Below are 18,906 nucleotides of genomic sequence, written 5' to 3' on the forward strand. Positions count from 1 at the left end.
TTCTTTTGCTCTGCAAGAGCTGATGAGAAAATCATGAGCTACGTGTAACATGGGGCATTAGAGTCCAAATTTAGACTGACAGCAAATCTTAAGTCTTTCTGCTACTTACATAAATCTCATAATCTTCAGAAGAGGAAATTATAAAATTAAAGATTTGCTTATAAATGATCATGGCTTGATTTTTATAAATTGATTTTTGTTGGAAAAAAATTATTAAGAAAGTTCACCTGAAATACCATCAAAAAGTGTACTGAGCATGCCTCAAGGTTTTTAAACTGTAAATGAAGGTATCTACCAACCACTTGCAACACTCTTCTGCTGATAACAAAAGATAGAGACCCTTCCGGCAAATGAGGGAGATTTTCATATCACCCCTTCAAATACATAAAATTTCTTATTTCCTTCCATTCTCCCTTACTTTCTTCCTGTTTTCCTTTCATTCTTTAGGCCACTCTATTCATCACATTTGTTATCCCCACGGAAAAGATGGCTCCAACGAGGTAAGCGGAGAACCATACACAGGAGCAGAAGGCAAAGGGACTAACAAGCTCAAAGCATTTGGTGAAGAAACTCAAGAGCAATAAACGTAACACCATGCCAGAAAAAACCCCACAGGAACCACACAAAAGGGCAAAACTGAGACAAAGGTATTACACAGATAGCACAGAACTGCTCAATTCTAACAATGAAAGCAGGAGTGGGCTTGGGCAAGAAGGAGGGGGAAGGCCTCCCAAGACAGCCAAGAAGCACACTCTAGCTCAACACTGCTCAATCACAAGTGATAACTCCTTGGGGACATCGTCTCCTGAATCACCAAACGTATCCGGGGTCTGTCCTAAAGAAATTAATCATCACACTGTTCAGAGAGAGGATGAAAATCTGTGTTTCGGCAATGAGGGGGCAAACCTGAAAGACCTGAAATTCTGAAATCTGATCTCAGTTCTGCTTAGTTGGGTAAGAAACTGCTGCTGTGCTCTGCTTTCCTTCTTTAAGATTTGGACCATATAGTTTCATCCAATTCAGACAAGAACTGTAAGGATTAGTATTTTAAATTCAAAGCATTTTATTAAAAAAAAACACCAGCATGCATTAGGGCAGAGTTCTACAAGGTATGAGGGAAACACCATTCAGAAGAGCTGCAAAAATAACTCAGACCTTCATCATCTCTGTTCAAAATGATCTGAGACCTATCTTGACCAAATTCCAGCCCAGGTAATTTATTCTGCTTGCCTAAACATTCCTCAAACATTGAGTTAAAAATATACGTTTTTCTTAACCTCTAGAAAAACACACAGTTTTGTTCTCGAAAAACACTTGTTTTGTTCCAGCTATTCTCATCATGATTAGTAGGATCCTAGAAATACCCATATGCCTGCTTTTGCTGTTCTGGCTTTGATGGTCATATTGTTAGCAAACTCTTTAATGAGTCTCAGTTCTCCCTAGGAACAGCACTACAGTTTATAAATGCTAAAATTAATAGACCTGGGGTAGATTTTATTACACGTAATGTATTTAGTTGGCAATGATGATGCCTCCCTTACAGCAGCTGTTACAACAAACTGCATTTTCAACGGCTCCTGGAAAACAAAAGACAACACCTAAAAGATTTCAGATAAAGAAACACCAGGGTTTCCATGTCTCACTGCTCCACACCAAATCTGCTCCACTGAGGTCTGCAAATACTAATAGGTAATTACAACCCACCGAGTGATTTCTACTGGGGATCTTGTCCACTTCTCTTCCATCTGAATTTACTATCAGAAGATTCATAACCTCTGTTGTCAGCTTCACTTCTGCAAAGAATGGGCACACGGAGATTTTAAAGTGGAGCTAAAATGGATTTCAGTATACCCTTCACAATTATAGTAGGTAAAACTAATTACAGTGAGAAAATTGGAGATCATTCATTACCCTACTAAGCAAATTAGGATTTGTTAACAATGATTTATAGTGCCAAACACAGGATAACAAGGATTGTCTTTTCAACTGTATTCACAGGGGACATGACAGTTTATTAAGTGTGGTGCCATCCAAACAGCCACTGCTGTAGTGCTTTTGTAGACCTCACAGTATTTCAGATGGATACACACTTTCACATAAGCAAAATACATTTAAATGTTTGGCTTCTAAAATTAAGCACTAAAAATAACTGAGCAACTTAACCTACTTGCAAAAGCAACAACTCTTTATTTACCAACATCACTGTGTACATGATGTGGAGTAAAGTCTTACATCCCTTCTGCAATATTAGCTGGTTGAATTTACTAAACCTCTTCCAAATGATACTTTTGATCTAATCTGCTTCTCTCCCATGGAAACTAACGGGTCTTACTGGAGTCTCTTAACACACTCCCAACTGAAGAGAGTCAACAACACCATAACCCTGACTCCCTCAAAGAACAAAACACAGGCTACTTAGGATCACTGTCATTGCATATAGACCAGGCAATGAAAGAAAATCTACTTGTTTTAAGGGCTCTGTCTGAGAATATGAGCCCAGAGAATGTGCTGGTATAACTAATTCTACATCTCTTCTGTAAGGTGACATCTCGGGTGGAAATCAGTCCTGTTGCATAGTGAAATAGCTGGCCTTATCTAGGCCAAATACTGGTTTTCCATCATCTCTATACTAATACCACTGGTGCTCCGCTTATTCTCCTTGGGATGAGTTTTTAGAGCTCTGAGTAATGTAATGCAACATTGCACAACACAGTGTCCCAGTGGCATGCTGTAACTGCGCAAACATCTGCTGAACTGAACCCACTCGGGGCCAAATTGGATAGCACAACTGATTAGCTAGAGCCTTTGGGAATATGCTCACGATTTATGTTTGTCTGAGTCACCAGCCCATGTGCAAATCACATTTTTCATTTTTCTTCCCTTTTTTAAGGTGGAGCAAGAGCATTGTTTAGAAAAGAAGTGTCACAAGAGTTTCCTTCTCCCTTCCCAATATTATTTCCATCACCAGCTTATTACCAAATTCTATCCAGCTCCGAAAAATTCACAAACTCTCTGCTTTCTAGGGAAAAAAAACCTGCTAACAAAAAAGAAGCATTAAAAAAAAAAAAAAAAGGAACAGAAAACCCTCAGAAATTGCCGCAAAGACTTGAGAAGCAGACCAACGCAAAAAATAGAAACAAGTTGCCATAAACAGAGAAACTGTACAATCGCCAAAGAACCTGACAATCTTGGGAACTGGGTTTGTTGTTTAAAGATAAAATACTCAGTTATTTAGGTTTTGGGTTCCGTTCTGTGTTGCAAACCAATGAACCACCTGTATCCTTTAACGTGAATTTGGCTGGGTGTGAGATACACAAAGAAAACTAGCAAAAATCATTCTCTGTACTCCGATAAAAGAAAAAGCTTTTACTATTATTCAAGCTTCAATCATATTCTAAAACATCTCACTCGATCTCCTGAAATCATAGACAGCTGGACGTTAAAAACCCCATCTAATTCAAACTGAAATAACTTTTCTTTTAAAGCTAAAAAGGTGGGGTTTTTTCCTAAAATTCTAACTACTTTCCAATTATTTGTTCTGACTTCTTGATGAGATGTAATCTGCTTTATAATCTGTCTTTGATGAGAGACAATGAGAATCTGCAATGCAAAAAAATATGGAAGACAACTGGGAGATCTTCCAGGAAGTATTTAGTTATGATTTTTTTAGGGTGCACCAATATTAACAGCACATCCAACTGAATCTTTTTTCACATGCACCAATCATAGACTGGACTGATCCCATAGAAGACAATAAAGTCAGGCCAGTACAAACAACTTGTAGGAGAATTAGAATGACTTTTACCTCTGTCTCTTCTTTTCTGACTATTGATTTAATAATATTTAAAAAGGATAGGAAAGAGTCCACTCCGACAAGGAGTGCCAAGACAGGTGAAACAGATTCCGCAACAATGAAAATGGCTTTTCAACAAAATCCATGGAACACACTAGTACCTGTGAAAGAAGTAGAAGATAAGCTGTTCCTAGCTGAAAAAAACTTGTAGAGATACTTCCAAACTCCTCAACAACTCGCATCATTAACACTCACTCAGTGGTTACTTGCACATGTCCTGCTTTGCTGAAGGCATGCAATTAGAAAGTCATCAACGGCTGGTCTGATCATCCCCTTAGGCTGAATCACTTGCTGGAGATTCCCTACCCTCTCCACTGACTTCACAGCCAAGGTGGGTTGTCAAAGCAGACAGTATGAACGCCTTTCCCAGAGCATGTGCATTTTTCCTTTAGCTACTGCTCTTCAAGAAGCACTGACGTAGAGGCAACAAGAATGTAAGAACTCAGTCTCCACCTTTACCACTCAGAAATTTACCTAGTTATAGCATAAAACTAGGTAAGATTTCAGCCTTCACCACTACTACTGGAAGTGCCTAATGAATTATTAGGATGGAACTACCATGCAGATATGGAATAATGATTTTGTATTACTGGGAAGTCTCAGGTTTATAAACATTTCCTTAAACACCGGGTGATCTCAGGAGGCTCTCTAAAGAATAAAAGGATCCAAAAGTACTTTTGCTTTGCTGTATTATGCACAGCATCCACAAGCACTGCAGACACATGACCCACTGCTCATCACACCCAAGTGTCTGGCATAAGCATGGTTGGTAAAGAAGATTCCATGTCCAACAAGTATTATCTCCATTACATACATGTTAGGTACTATGGCCTAAATGCAAAAAGATTCCAATAATACTTGTATTTAAACAGCACATATAAGGCACTTAATCCATACCTCAGTGTTCATTAATTTCTGAATAAAACCTGCTTCCATCTGTGTTTCTGCTTTCAGTAGTAGATGTCCTTGGACAGTGAATCTACCACTAGTCCATTTTAACTTACCTGGTTGCCTATGTTTCCTTTGGTGCGCTACAGTACGTAATATTTCGTAGTCCAAAATACAACATATATTGATCAGTAATTTCCACAGGCAAAAGCTTATTACTATCTATTAAACTAAAAACTGCTTTTGTTTTATTTGAGACCAACGACCCTTGTTTCGATGTTCTGGGTTAACACTAAACACAAAAACTAACAGTCTTCTCTAGTTAAAAGCTTTGGAAAAAAGCAGTCAATTCAAGTGCATATTCTTTTGCACTTTGATAATACAATAATTACATTTATCAGAAACACATGCTAATTTGATCATTCTGGAGCATTTTTCTCATTGTCTGGTACCGCAAAACACATCTGGGTTTTATTTGCCCCATGTAAGTTAATAAGGGTACGGACTTTTTTAAAACAATAAGCAAGATAATCCTAAAAACAATTTTCTGAAGTGAAAAGGGAGGAAAAAACCCTCCATGTTTCATCCAAGACTGTGTAATTGTAAAAATGACTTTAAGATAGAAACTGAAAGACGTTTTCTATCTACTCTGCTATTAGTGAAGAAAGAAAAAGAAAGTTAAAGAAATATTATTACTATGACTATACATCAGAAACAGTGCAGTTAAATATATCATATTAATGGAACCTAATAAGGGATGTCTCCCCAACCTACACACATCCAAATTAGTACGATTTAAAGTGCCAATACATTGGCACTAGAAGATGTCAAGCTTCTTCTTGTTACTAAATCTCTCACTCAGGAGAACTGGAAACTTTCAAGCTTTTTGTTGGAGCATAGGGGATGTTGACACCTTCCAGATTTTCACTTTACTGGACCAACCCACAGACAGTATGGTGCAAGGGAACAGCAGATGGCTTTTCTTCTGTTACCTCTGCTTCCTAAAGATGAAGCTGAACATTGTTCTTAAACCATGCATATTCAGCTCTCACTATAAGGAGAACAAGGCTTATTTATATCTGTTAAAGCCTTCCATGCCATATTATATTTATCCCATTCCAGAGCACGTCTGTATATGTTCATATGATTTGAATTTTAAGTGCCCAGACAAAGGAAAGCAATATGCTCTGAACTATGGAAAGAGATTCAAGTTTTAGTCTTAACGCAAAATAAACGTTGAGCCATTTGATACTACTCTTCCCTTCATCCCCTCGATCTTAAAACATACATATGACACAAAACAGGGGAAGTGATGAAAAAAGAAAACCAGTTTTTTCCTGTTTCACAACTTACCTTACACTGATTCCGGCTTTGGCATAATTAGAAAAATCTACCACAAAACGTTTTCAATTGATAACGCTCTTTTCGGACCTTACCACTGGGAGAAATACAAACATTCAGTTTGCGCAGAAGTCCAGTGTAAATCCAGCAGGACACAGCATTTCTGCAGGTATCAAGCAATTTTTGTGCTTCCATTTTACACTTTACATGTGAGGTCACACGTACACAGTTTAATCCCATAACTTTCTCACAGGATCACAGAACTATATGAAAAAAGACTAAATTTCACCATGTACTAATGGAAGAAAATTACCCTCTGGGAATCTGACAAGAGAGCAATAAAGTTTTTCCATCATGTAATCAAATACTATATAGGGTTTTTTCCCCCAGAGTTCGATGAAAAGATAGAAGCAGCCTTTGATTATACTATTAACTATATAGAGCAATGCTATAGGAAAAGTCTCACTGCATTTTACCCACCTGTTTTTGGACATACGTAATGCTCTATTTCCCCTAAAGATATTATAAAGGCATAAAAAACATTCTTGGAGAATATAGCATATGTTACAAGTGAAACAGGATAGGACAATTTAAATACAAATCTTGGAGGAAAACAAACAGTGCATTGGATCGACTGGAAAACATTTTTTACTCCCAAACTTATCTGTGAAAGTAAAAGGTATATTGATGAATGTGGGAATAAACAGATAGAAAGGTATGAAGAATACAGACTGTTAAATCAATAAAGGGGCATGCAAATAAATAACAAAAAAAGACTGATCAATTATCAAACCAGCTGGGGTCTGATCCTCTTCTCATGACATAAAATGTAAATCTAGCATAAATACAATTACAGCTGCGTTTTCCAAGATCGTCTGTGAGACGCGGGGCTTTCAATCAACAGGTGGAAACCTCTGTGTCATGTTCTCTGGACTATGGTACACAGGAGATGAGACAAGACTGCTGTAATGGGCTCTGTGAAGTCTATGAATCAATGAGTACAAGGGGAAATCAAGATCCTACCGTCTCAGATTAGAGAGCTGGTAAGACCATGGTTCATTTTATTTGCTGTAATTGTGTAAATTAAATACTGTTGGAATGCATGTAGTAATTAATATGACACCTGATTAGTTCAGGAAAACATTGACCACCATGTCTGAAATATTACCTACAATGCATTTGTGGAGGAAGAAATAGAAAAAGGTAAGTTAACCTATTGGGCAGACTGAGAGTGGTTATTTATTCCTGTTTCCATATAATAAGGTACTTTTGTTTCAGGAGTAATGCTATGCTGTTCAGAGGCACATGTGTTAAAGTTGAGATACACTTACAAAGTAGCCTGTTCCCAAGCTGGAAGGAGCTGAGCTCTGCAATAAAACACAAAGACAAAGTGGAAAGTCAGTGATGGTTTTTAACACGTTCCAATCCACATAGCTCATTACCAGCCCTTTCCAAGCTTTTCATCACTACATCACAGCACCAATGTGCTGCCCCTTGTCATCTGCTACTGAAACAAACACGGTGTTGCTTAATTTTTCCCTTTACATCTCTCAACGACTCTGAGATGGTAACGTGCTATTTACTGAATTCCAAGCTTCTGCGGTGGACGTAATTGCCAATTTATTTGACAGGCAGCTGGGTAATGAATTAATGATGGCATTTCGCCCTGCACTGAGACTAAACAGACACTCATCAACCAGCCTCCCTGACATGCTGACATTCAATGCCCTGGACTCCAGCTACTCAGCTTTGTGGCCACAAAGGGGCAGGCGGGAGGGGGAAAAGAAAAAAATGTAGACTGACTTCAAAACAAAAAGCCCGGTGGGTTTGGATGACTTTTTCAGTGTATGACCTGTTTGCCAATTTATTCCCGAAAGGCCCTGGTTAGTACACACATAGTGCTTTTCTAAAATGAGACATTTTGTAAACATAATTAGTAGTCTGAAATGTAAAGAACGCGTGGGCACAGAGAAGCCGCTTCAGTCAATGTACCATTTCCTGGAGAATGCAGTCACTACAATTTCCCATTTGGATGTCCACATTGTTTGACAAACCAGGGATTTAAAAAGAAAAGAAAAAACAAATATCTACAGTGTGAAATAGATCTCAAAACTCAAACCCATAAAAATAATTAAAACCAATATTACTACCATGGAAAATAATCAAAAGGTTTAAATGCTTAAAAAAAATGCATCATGAAATTCCATTTAAGTGGGACACGATCACAACCTCTACATTCACAGGAATTAAGGAGATAAAGGGTTTTGTTTCATTAGTTTTTCATCTAAGCAATGGGGATTACACAGCAGGTTCTCTTAGAGACATGGTGAGAGACCTAAAACATCTCAGTCCTAATCCAGGTCACTGGCTGTTACATTAAAGGGTGAAGAATTCCCAACGCTACAGACCTATCACCTGAAACATTTCAAGCCAGGCCAGTCAATGAACAAGGAAGCAAAACGCAGAGGATAATTCTCTGCTGAGCAGCGGGTAGTCCAGATGACCAGTCTTTAACTCCCAAAGCTCAATTCCTGTTTCTGTTCCTTAGCACAACCTCACTCCCAGTAATGACACAGCTCAGTGATTACCAGGAACCTCACAGGGGCCCCAACCAGCCTTGGCAAATCACTGGAAACACGCAGAATTTGCATCGCTGTAATCCCTGTTCTGAGACACTATTGTGGGGAACCCTAACACCAAATTCTCTCGATTTCTGATCATGGAGTGCATTACTGACATAAAAGAAAATAAATCCCCGCAAGGGGCTTATGGGATCTTTTTACTGAACTCGGCACGGCAGAAATAGCTTGTGCCAAGATATTTAAAATTAACAACAAAATCCATCACAAATAATCAGAATATTACTGTGTGTTCACCAAAGCACTACTAAAAGGAGAGGTTTAGAGAGGTTACACACATATAGGGGAAGGCCTGACGGTTTAAGACATTAGAAGCTAAAGACTTAGCAAGAGGAAATCACCTTGGTAGTCCTAAGGGTACCAATATCATAAAATCAACAAACTCTGTTGGGACATCTTATATGAACAAACAAAACTGCTCTGGAAATCTGGAAGATATATGGTTCCCTTAATACTCTCTGATGTGGCTACTAAAGGACTCAAGATCTGCGGTCTACAGATTTGGTTATTAGTGTGCAAGGGGAGCTCCACAGAAATAAATACATAAATTCCTAAGTCCTTCTGGGCCTACTCTTGCTGCTCTGGGGCCTCAAGCTCCCTCTGCCACCATCATCCACAGCAAGACCCACCTGGTCCCCGTGACGATGTCCCTGAAAGCGCCTCTGCAGCAGCGCCCTGCCGTGGTGCAGGGCAATGGGCAGCGCAGATCTGGGAACACACGGCTGGGAGGCCGCGGGGCCCAGCCTGTCTGCTCGGCTTTCCTCTGCGTCCCCGTGACCATGCAGCTGGGAATCACCTGGTAACCACCACTGCACAGTCATCACACAGCCCGGCTACCCATCCCACCTAGAAAGGCGCCTTCATGGGCCACGTACAATGGTTTTGTGAGCCACTGCGGCCCGCAGACTGCAGCTCAGCAACACCTGGTAGAGAGCACATTTCAGCACATTCCGCTTTAGTATCTAACGCATTTATTTTCCTGGTAAAGCACATCATATAGACTGCCTTTCACTTTACTCGTTCTGCTTTCTGCTTCATGCCATTTAAATTCTTTTAATTTAAGCTAGAGATCTATGCGTGAAGTACAACACGTGCAATCATTATAACCACTTTTGTTTAAGCTATGTACAGGCACCAATCGAGTCCCACTCTTTCACTCACAGTTTTTAAAACTTACTTTACAGGCTGAAAGCTCCAAAGTTTGCATTCTGCATCTGTGTGTAATTTTTGTCTGCTTTTTATTCCAAGTTTTGGAAGGATCAAGTATCAAAACAAAACAATAAAAAGGAAGAAAAAAGAATAAGCAAACAAAATATTTCCCACTGAGTATTTCCATTCCTTCAAAAGCAATGCTGCAATGGCTATGGAAGGACAGTCGAAACATAGCAGTCAAATGACTTTCACTGAAAAGAAACAACTGTGCATTTTCAGGGAATTTGAGTTTGCTGGATGGAAATATAGCCCTTCACACATTGCATGCTGCATATGGATAGTACATACTTTTTAATTGAAGTAAGAAAGACTGTATTGCACATGCATGAATGACTAAGTTAGCTGTGTTGTGAACTGTGTGTTGACAGAGCATATAGGCTGAAGCAAGGGCTATGCAAGAAGACAGCTTCTCACCTTTTTTGATAACTCCCAATAGCGAAAGGATCCTACTACCCAGTGCCCAGCCTTGGTACCAACTGATGAATGTGATACTGTGTATGCAGCATCTTTACAAGCCCATGCTGAGTCGTGATCCTGCACTGGATGGTTCTACATCTCTTATATAAAGTGTGCCTATAATAGAGGTAATGGTTTCACTTTCCGAAACCCTTTGCAAAATTCGACATCAGATATACTATTTGATATTCACACAACCACCAGCAGAAGCCTGCATCAGGTGCCCATCAGCAAAACGCAAGTCACTTGCGTAAAATTACCAGGGTTTTGGTTTTGTTATTTTCCTTCTGCCTTTTTTCTTTTTTTTTCTTTTTTTTTTTTTTTTCTTTTTTTTCCTTCCTTTCTTAAAGAGAAGAACTTTTGGCCCAGGAGCAAAAATGTAGTAAACCTTGTGCAAGCATTAGTTTATTGTGTACCAAAGAAAATTACATCCTTGAGGTCTTGGAAGGCACAGTTATACCCATTTTGCATATATATTGTGCATTACTTGGGGAGCTGGGTGGGGAGAAACACTGTGTTGTACATATTTGTTCTGGCTATTGTTTATGCAGGTCTGACTGAATGAAGGAACAGTGGGTATCATTTCAATTTCTGATGTCAACATCAAATTACTTATTTAATTTCATGCCTGGCGAAGCATTGTATAGCTACACGCAGAATCATTTCACTTCATTTGTTATGCTGTGTTTTCTTGGCGATTGGCTTGCCTTCCAACTGACAGCTTTAATTACGACATGAATTTGATTGCACTGCCGAGGAATTAACATAATGCAACAAAGCATTTAAGCACCCAACCTTAGACACACAAACACACACATACACACCCTCGCATACACACACACACAAAGAAGCAGCCACTGCAGCTGATCAGCTTCTGGCACACACACACACAAACACACACAGAGCTTTGCTGGTGTTATTCCACTTTAGATACAGCCAAGATTACCAGGGATATTCTGGAGAAGGACAAGTACGAAGAATTTCAGAGCACATATCCCAAAGATTGTTCCTCAGTTTGTCTTTCTTTGGGCTCAGTACACAGGTGGGAGGAATGGGAGACAGAGAATTGAAAATCTCGTATTTGAGGCCAAAGCTGTGAGCTGTCCACAGGATAACACTGCTGGGGATGTAGACACCTTTCTTCCCAAAGCAGACAGCCAGAGGCCTGGTGGGCAGGTCACTGACACCTCACTGTAACCTATTCTCAAGCACAAAGTACACAACACAGTAGGAGCACACAGCTACAAAGCACTGGGGAAGGGGCAGCACTCATGAAGGAGTGTGTCAGCTTTGATGAGAGCCCAAGACGAGACCTTTAATGTAGGGGACAAATGGAAAGATTCCTGTCCCACTCCCTATTCAAGAATTGGAACAAAATTCCAGACAGAAAGGTGTTGACTACTTCTCCTGGCTTGTGATTCCTTGCTCAGCAAAAGCAAGCAGAGGCCAGGCAGTTCACGCTTCTACTGTGCAGCAAGAGTGGAAGACCTGTGCTGCCTCCCAGATGATGACCACGTGTGAGAGGCTTTTACTACCCAAGCCCTCGCTGAAAGCCTGCAGCCAACACCAGAAGCAGCAGCAGGCCGGGCTGAGGGTGCCCAGAGCAGCTTGGCAGCCCTCTCCCATCAGTGCAGGCTCCCACCGCCACTGCATCGTCATTACCAAAATGATGAGCAAGGTTTGTTTCATAGACATCAGATTTTTAACAGGACTAGCAATGACTTTACAGCTGAGTGTGAGCTCCAGTTTTGTGGTAGATGAGGAATTTAGGAATGTGCACCAAAGAAATCTGTTTTTTTTGATTTGTTTCTGATTAGCAAAGAGGTGGCTGAACCCCAGAATATTCTGTGTGTTTGCCATCTACGTTAGCTGTAATTCTCATGTTTTCCTCAAGTAATCTCCTAGCTGCTTTGTAAAACATGGCTAAAAAGTACCCTGTGTATTCCGAAGGGGGAAGACTCAATTAAAAATAAATACATAAAGATAAGGAAAACAAGTTGACTGAACTCCAAGCTGAGGGAAAGAGAAAGTGCTGCCATCTTGTCTCCAAGCAAAATCTCAACAAAATGAATTCTACTACTGGCAAGATTTTGATGAGATTAAAGTGACTACAGCACCCTATATATAAAGGAGGAGCAGCTCTCCAATTTCTCTCTTAGGCCCCTGGAGCTACCTCTGCCCATAAAGGAAAAAACAAGTTGTCATTCCAAAAAACACTATATAGGGGAGAAAGGCAGAGAAATGGGTTTATGAAATTCAAACAGGGAGATGTATTAGGGCACTGCCAAACGCTTGCAGTGGAGCATTCGAGCAATCGTTATCCCTAATCTAGCAGAGGTCAAGTTCTCTGCTAATTATGTCCCCTAACAGAGGGGTGTGTGCATGTGTGTACACGTGTGTGAGATGAGGACAAAGACAGGAGTTGATGGAAATCAGTCTCACTGCATTGCATCTGACAGGAACATAGGATATTCCTCTTCCTACTGTCTGATGCTATTTCAAGCCTCATTATGAGAAAAGTCTCCTGTTTAACATGTCTTTTCATTGAATTATCTTCTTTTCATTTTTGACCACCTCTCTTGCAAATGCTGCAAATTACCTGCTTGGATCTCATTAGCCTGGAAAGGAGTCATCCCTTGTAAACACACTTTGCATCAATCTGCGTTATCCAAGGACTGTAGGTACATTTACAATATGCAGAGTTGAAAGATATCTGACAGGAGAGGGAATGAAGCCACTGACATGTCAGTTTGCAACTGGATATTCATTATACTATCTCCCTCATTCTGCATCTGTCACTAAGCTATCACTTAGGCTCCGCATTAAAGCTCATGAAGCTAACATTTCTGTTTCAACAGCTTACTTACAACGAGGGATTTGAAAATTGATCATCCACCTAGAGTATATGCACTTCATTCATTATACATATTTCCATGCAGTAGCCATGCTTCATCTTACAATGTTGTCAGGCTACATCAGTGAAGATCCATTATATTTCATGTCCAAAATTTGCTTTCTGACCTCAGGGTTAATCTGTCTGCAGTATTTTGTATTTTTGTCTATCTTCTGTTGAGTACACAACTTTCTGCATATTTTTTCTGAGAAAATAGTTGCAAAACCAGAAAAGGATCTTCAGAGAAAACTTACTTTTTTGTCTATAGTTTTTTTGGGACAGTAATTGGTAGGTATCATTAGACAACTCACTCCTTCAAAAGATATTATTCAAAATAACCTTATTAAGCTCTTAATGTATCTTTGTGCATAAGAGGGCAGTTCAAGGCGGGCTCACCCACAGCTGGAAGTGGAAGTATCACTACCACTTTGTCATTTAAAAACATGGGGTGTTTGTCTTTGGGAGAGAGAGGAATGCAGAACGGTATTTACTCTTCTTAACTGAGAGTCTGGGAAAGGCCACCACACACTCAGACAAGATGAGAGTTCTGTCATGCATGTTTTTCAAATCTCAGCTGAACTGGCAACACCAGACCAGAGAGAGACATGCTTGTATTGCAATGAATTCTCAAAGCATAAAGGAACTTTACTTATTAAGCAAAACATAAATTATGTGTAACATTTTAAAATATATATTTTCACATATATTTAGGAAACCTTCCTTTGAGCAACCTGTGAAACCCTATGCTCTCTTTCAGGTGCACTAGGGAAGTCATATTCGCTCTCCACTTCCTTTAATTCACCATAATGCCAAGACAAAGGGAAAGTTTTGTAAAAACACCAGAGAAAAACTGTATTTGATCAGTGGAAGGGGAACCAGGACTCTGCTCGCACTGCCAGGTCTGGCACTACAATGCTACGAGCTGCTGGGAAGCTCAAATAAGTCTCAGAGCTCTCCACTCAGTACACTGCAAGGCAGTGAGAAGGCTAAGTTAAAACCATGTTTGTACGGAGCTGTGACATTTTTTGCTGGAAGGTGCTGTGTAATCGTGAAGTTCATTGCAGTGACTTCTCAGCTGCCATGGGGCTCAGAGCAAGCTCGGATGGCAACACTGACAGGCTGACGGTCAGCTGCCATCCCCTGCTACCTGTACAGAGCATTTACTTACTATCTCCTCTGGTTTCAGTGTCCCAAAGATGTCTTACAGCCCTGAGATTGACCTCACCTGACAGCTATGAAGGGCTGGCTCTGAAGTGTCTAACTGAACGTACCCATAAAGGTTGGCTCTGGGGAAGGAATGGACCTCTAAAATGTGACAAAAGAATGAGGAAAAAGAGTGCTACAGATTTCACACCTTCACAGAAAAAGAAAATAAAAATCAGGAGGCTGTTCCAGTGATAGACACAATTCAGCAAAAACTGCTAGCTGTGTGCCTTCAGGCTTAAATTTGCACAACGAAATGTATCCTTTACAAAGGTATTTCTTTTAATGTCTGTTCAATTCAGTTTTATTGGATCGGCCTATAGAGGACTCCATCTGGTATCTGTCATCCAAATCTACATGGACATGCTATCGATAAAATCCCCATTTCCAAAGCATGGGTTAGTTAAGAGTAGGGCCAGATTGCTGGCTGATACAAATTGGTATGACTGATGTAGCTATCCATGCTTTTACCAGCAAAGGATTTGACCTACAAAATCCCCAATTTAGACACTCTTTTGGGACAGGGCTGTCTTTATATTCTGTGTTGTAAAGCGTGAAGCACAGAGGACCCAGAGCCATGAATAAAACACTCAAGGATTGTGATGGTACACATAATAAATAATAATCTAATTGCAGCAACAGAAAGATTTCTGTAGTTATTCATATGTCAGAATAACTCACGAGTGTCATTCAGTGAATGGCCAGCATTCTTCAATGGAGAAAAACGTTCTCCGCAGAGCTGCCATCTTAGGATCTTCCACAGCAGTTTGGGTAGAGCAATAAAGGCAGAGCTTATGCTATTGCTGGCCATGTTATATCAATTCATTATATATAAATTAGCTGAGTCTCTCTAGACACTCTAATACTTTTCATAAAGACAGTATTTAGACCAAAGAAATACATTCTTTTCCTTCCCCACTCAGGGTAAAAAGAGGCCATCTCACTTCTCAACTATGCAGAGCATTTTAACTTCATTAAATGGCCTTAAACTATTCCAAAATGCATGTTTTCAGACAGACAGACATTGTACCAAACTTTAAGAAGTTCACTGGATTGGGGCAGGAGACCTAAATTACCTCTTCCTCTCCCAGCCCCCCAAAGGGAAGGGGATTTTAGCAACAAACCATCCCAGCAACTAAATCCTGTTATGACTTATACCCCTCAGAAAACTACGCCAGGGGTTAATCAGAGCAGTATTTGGCTGCAGGAGTCTTACTTACGTCACTGAGTCTTTCCCGAGAGCTACTTCGATGGAAACCTTTCGATTCCCCGCTGGCACTTTCACTGTCACTGTCTCGGCAACTGTTTTGACCTGGCTTGAGCTGCAGAGAAGAGAAAAAAAACAAAGAGAGCAAGAGTTTAGCCTGGTTCAGGTCAGTCCCCTTGTCCACTGCTCTTCTTGGACCCAACCCCACACCTACACAAAGCAGTGGCACTGCAGCGCTGCCACCGGCACGGTGCAGCCTTGGCGCCAAGGCAGCATCTCGGCGAGACCACGGATGCGGAGAGCAAAGCAAGGTCGTGTGCGTGACAGCTCGCGTGCAGGCCAAGACCCTGCAGGTAGAGGGAGGCAACATTCATGTCCCAAGGAAACGACAGTTTAAGACCTTCATTTTGGGAACCTTTAGACTTTTCAAGTTATTCATGCCATCGATGTAATTTTTAAAGTTACCATCACATCGAAGCACACACAGAATCAATCCATCCCTCATTACAGCATAAGAGCATCGAAGATCCAAGATCAATGGAAATCACCCCAGGGGAAAGAGCAGCCATCGCTCTGGGGAGGCCTTTTGCTGGACTAGCCCCTAACAACATCACCTGGTACTATAAAAAATTCTTGACTGACCTCAATGTTCATAAAACATCATGATCTACTTAATAGGTATCAGATTGTTTTTGCCTTTCAAACCAGCTTTAATGAACTTTACTGGCATTGTAATAAATAGAAAATACCAAAAAATTACAAACTATATTTTCAATACAATTGAGAACACATCTGCTTTCTCTTACACTGCGGATTGTGCAGGTCAACACATTACAACAGCAGCATACTGAAATGAACATTTACCATATACATACGTTACACACGTGTCCACGAGCACTTATACATATATACAGCAAAAGGAAGACATGAATTACATCTACTGCAATGCTAAATATGTATAATTGTTTTAACACATCTTTCCCTATATTTTGCATGAACATATTACAATTTTGTTTTAGCCTTGTTGATGCTTTGTTTGAACAAACTTCCTGTGAAGACTCATTACTCCTGAAGTTCATACTGGCAAAAAGTCAATTTCAGAAATTTAGATTTAAAATGGCATACGTAAATACTGGCACCACAGGCAAAATACTTGGTGAGGTACCTAATGAAGTATTTTATGAGACACCTACTACACTTACCAATATACATATAACAAATACCAAACAACTCCTTCTAACTTATTCTAATTATTAATACATTTGTAGTAATTTCTATTCAGACTATACAGGTAGTATATCGCACTCATCTCCATTTCATGACTGGAGACCAGAAGTTCCTTCTCCATGAACTCTCTCCACCAACTTCTTTCACCCTTTCTTCTATGTTTTCTCATTTTTTCCAGTTCTCCCAGAAACATGCTGCCCAAGCACACACAAAAACTCACACAAATTCTCTTTTATAGGCACACGCAAGCAAGACATACACCTCTGCTGTGTTTCCAGATATACATTCCCACCCGTATACACTGTTCACTCCTACACGTTGCCTTTCTCTCCCAGGTTCACTGAAGGAATGCACAAAGCACCCTCACCCTGATGGTTACCATCAGCTTCTCCCTACCCCTATAAGGGCAAATTGCATCTGCAAGTTTGGTATGTGTGTGCAGCTTTACCTTCAGCTCTTATTCCCCTCATTACTAAAAGGCAGCTTTGGGTGCTCTCTATCAAAGGAAAGAAAGGAGAAAGTACATAAAACTAAAGGCTCAGACACACAATTGAGTTGCAATGCATGAGCACAACTGCAAAAAATGGCACAGGTGTACTCTCAGCTCAAAGAAAATGTAACATGAGAACTACAGCTATTTGTCAAACACTTACAATTTAATAAATAAACTAAATATTCCACAGCTCAGCCAGAAAATCTGCAGTAAAAAGATTTTTATTTCAAATAGAATGGTTTATCAGTCAGATCTAATAGATCTAGGTAGCACTTTTTTGGAGGCAGAGGGGAGGATAACAAATTCAAGAAGTCTTATACTTCATATATATAACTCACAGATCTTATCTAGGACCACTGTGTACTGTAATTTTATGGTTCCAGGTTTAAAATTTAACCACCCAAAGGAAAATGGATCGAGTTTCCCTGACTCAGTCTTTTGTCAACATCCGCTCAATGGTGGAAAAACTCTTATTGTAACTGGGGGCTGAAGAATTTTTTCCAGTCTCAAATTTTATTTTTAGAACCTCACTTTATTTTGTACACAATTTCCACACATTAGTTATTTGCTAACTAATCATAATGGCTCATTTTTCTACTTCTTCTACATTGAGAATTGTAAAAGCTATTTACAGAGAAGAAAAACCCAGCAGGTGTCATTTTTCTAGACACTATTTACAAGGAATAAAAGAATACGACCAAGATATCTGAGCCTGAAACTCTGTAGGAACAAAGTGAACTGCATAGACTAGACAGCAAACTCAGAAGTAAGTCCAAGTTAAGATTTATAAGCTTTCCATATTTTTCTTTCTTTTTTTCCAAGTTGAGTTTCTCCATGTGCCAAACTGTTGAGGGTTTACATTTCATTCCAAAACCCATCAATCTGTGTTAAATTAAAAAAATAAAGCATGGAAATGTGCCCATTGTCTTCTTTTAAGAACCTAAAGTTACACACAAATGCACATGAGAACACTTAATGTGGATAGGCAATGGTTCATTTCGATCTACTCGCACAGATTCAACCACTTAAAATTAAAACGGTGTTGAACTAACATAGTGCTGCTAAAAAGGGTCTGCAAATAAAAGCCTGGATCTTTAGTTGCACTGCATGCATTTGATGCCTTACTCTGGGGCACATGGGAACCCTAAAATCAGCTTCCCCTCAAAAATGCAATTGTCCTTGGAAAAAATGTAGAGTGCAACATTGACAACTCTTGTTCCTGTATCATTCCTGTCAGGGTACCCCACGCAAAAAGCAAAGCCAGCATGAAACTCCCATGATGTCTACTCAAGCGTCTCACTGAGCTTCTTCCCACATTAACGCAGCTGTTACTCTTCTAATTTGCACTGAGAGAGGAACGAAGAAGGGTTTGTAAAAAGTGCATTTGACTCCACGCTTTTACTTGTACGGTGCGAGTGAGTTTATCCATGTAGGGAACCATCTAAAGGGTCTCACAAAGAGGAAATACAGACATTCTCTAGACTGAAAGCACAA

The 18,906-nt window shown here is 39.9% G+C and overlaps 1 protein-coding gene across 7 annotated transcripts in view; it reads right to left on the reverse strand.

Annotated features, from left to right (window-relative positions):
* AUTS2 (activator of transcription and developmental regulator AUTS2) overlaps positions 1-18,906 on the reverse strand; it is a 789,175-nt gene that overhangs the window by 419,344 nt on the left and 350,925 nt on the right. For all 7 annotated transcript variants that reach the window (XM_074844867.1, XM_074844868.1, XM_074844871.1 and 4 more), the window contains 2 exons: positions 15,706-15,807; positions 7,414-7,449 (listed from right to left, as the gene is read on the reverse strand). In XM_074844867.1, coding sequence (XP_074700968.1) covers positions 7,414-7,449; positions 15,706-15,807 — 138 coding nt within the window. The remainder of the gene's footprint in view (positions 1-7,413; positions 7,450-15,705; positions 15,808-18,906) is intronic.

The sequence above is a fragment of the Strix aluco genome, chromosome 19 (assembly GCF_031877795.1).
Source record: "Strix aluco isolate bStrAlu1 chromosome 19, bStrAlu1.hap1, whole genome shotgun sequence".
Lineage (NCBI taxonomy): Eukaryota > Metazoa > Chordata > Aves > Strigiformes > Strigidae > Strix > Strix aluco.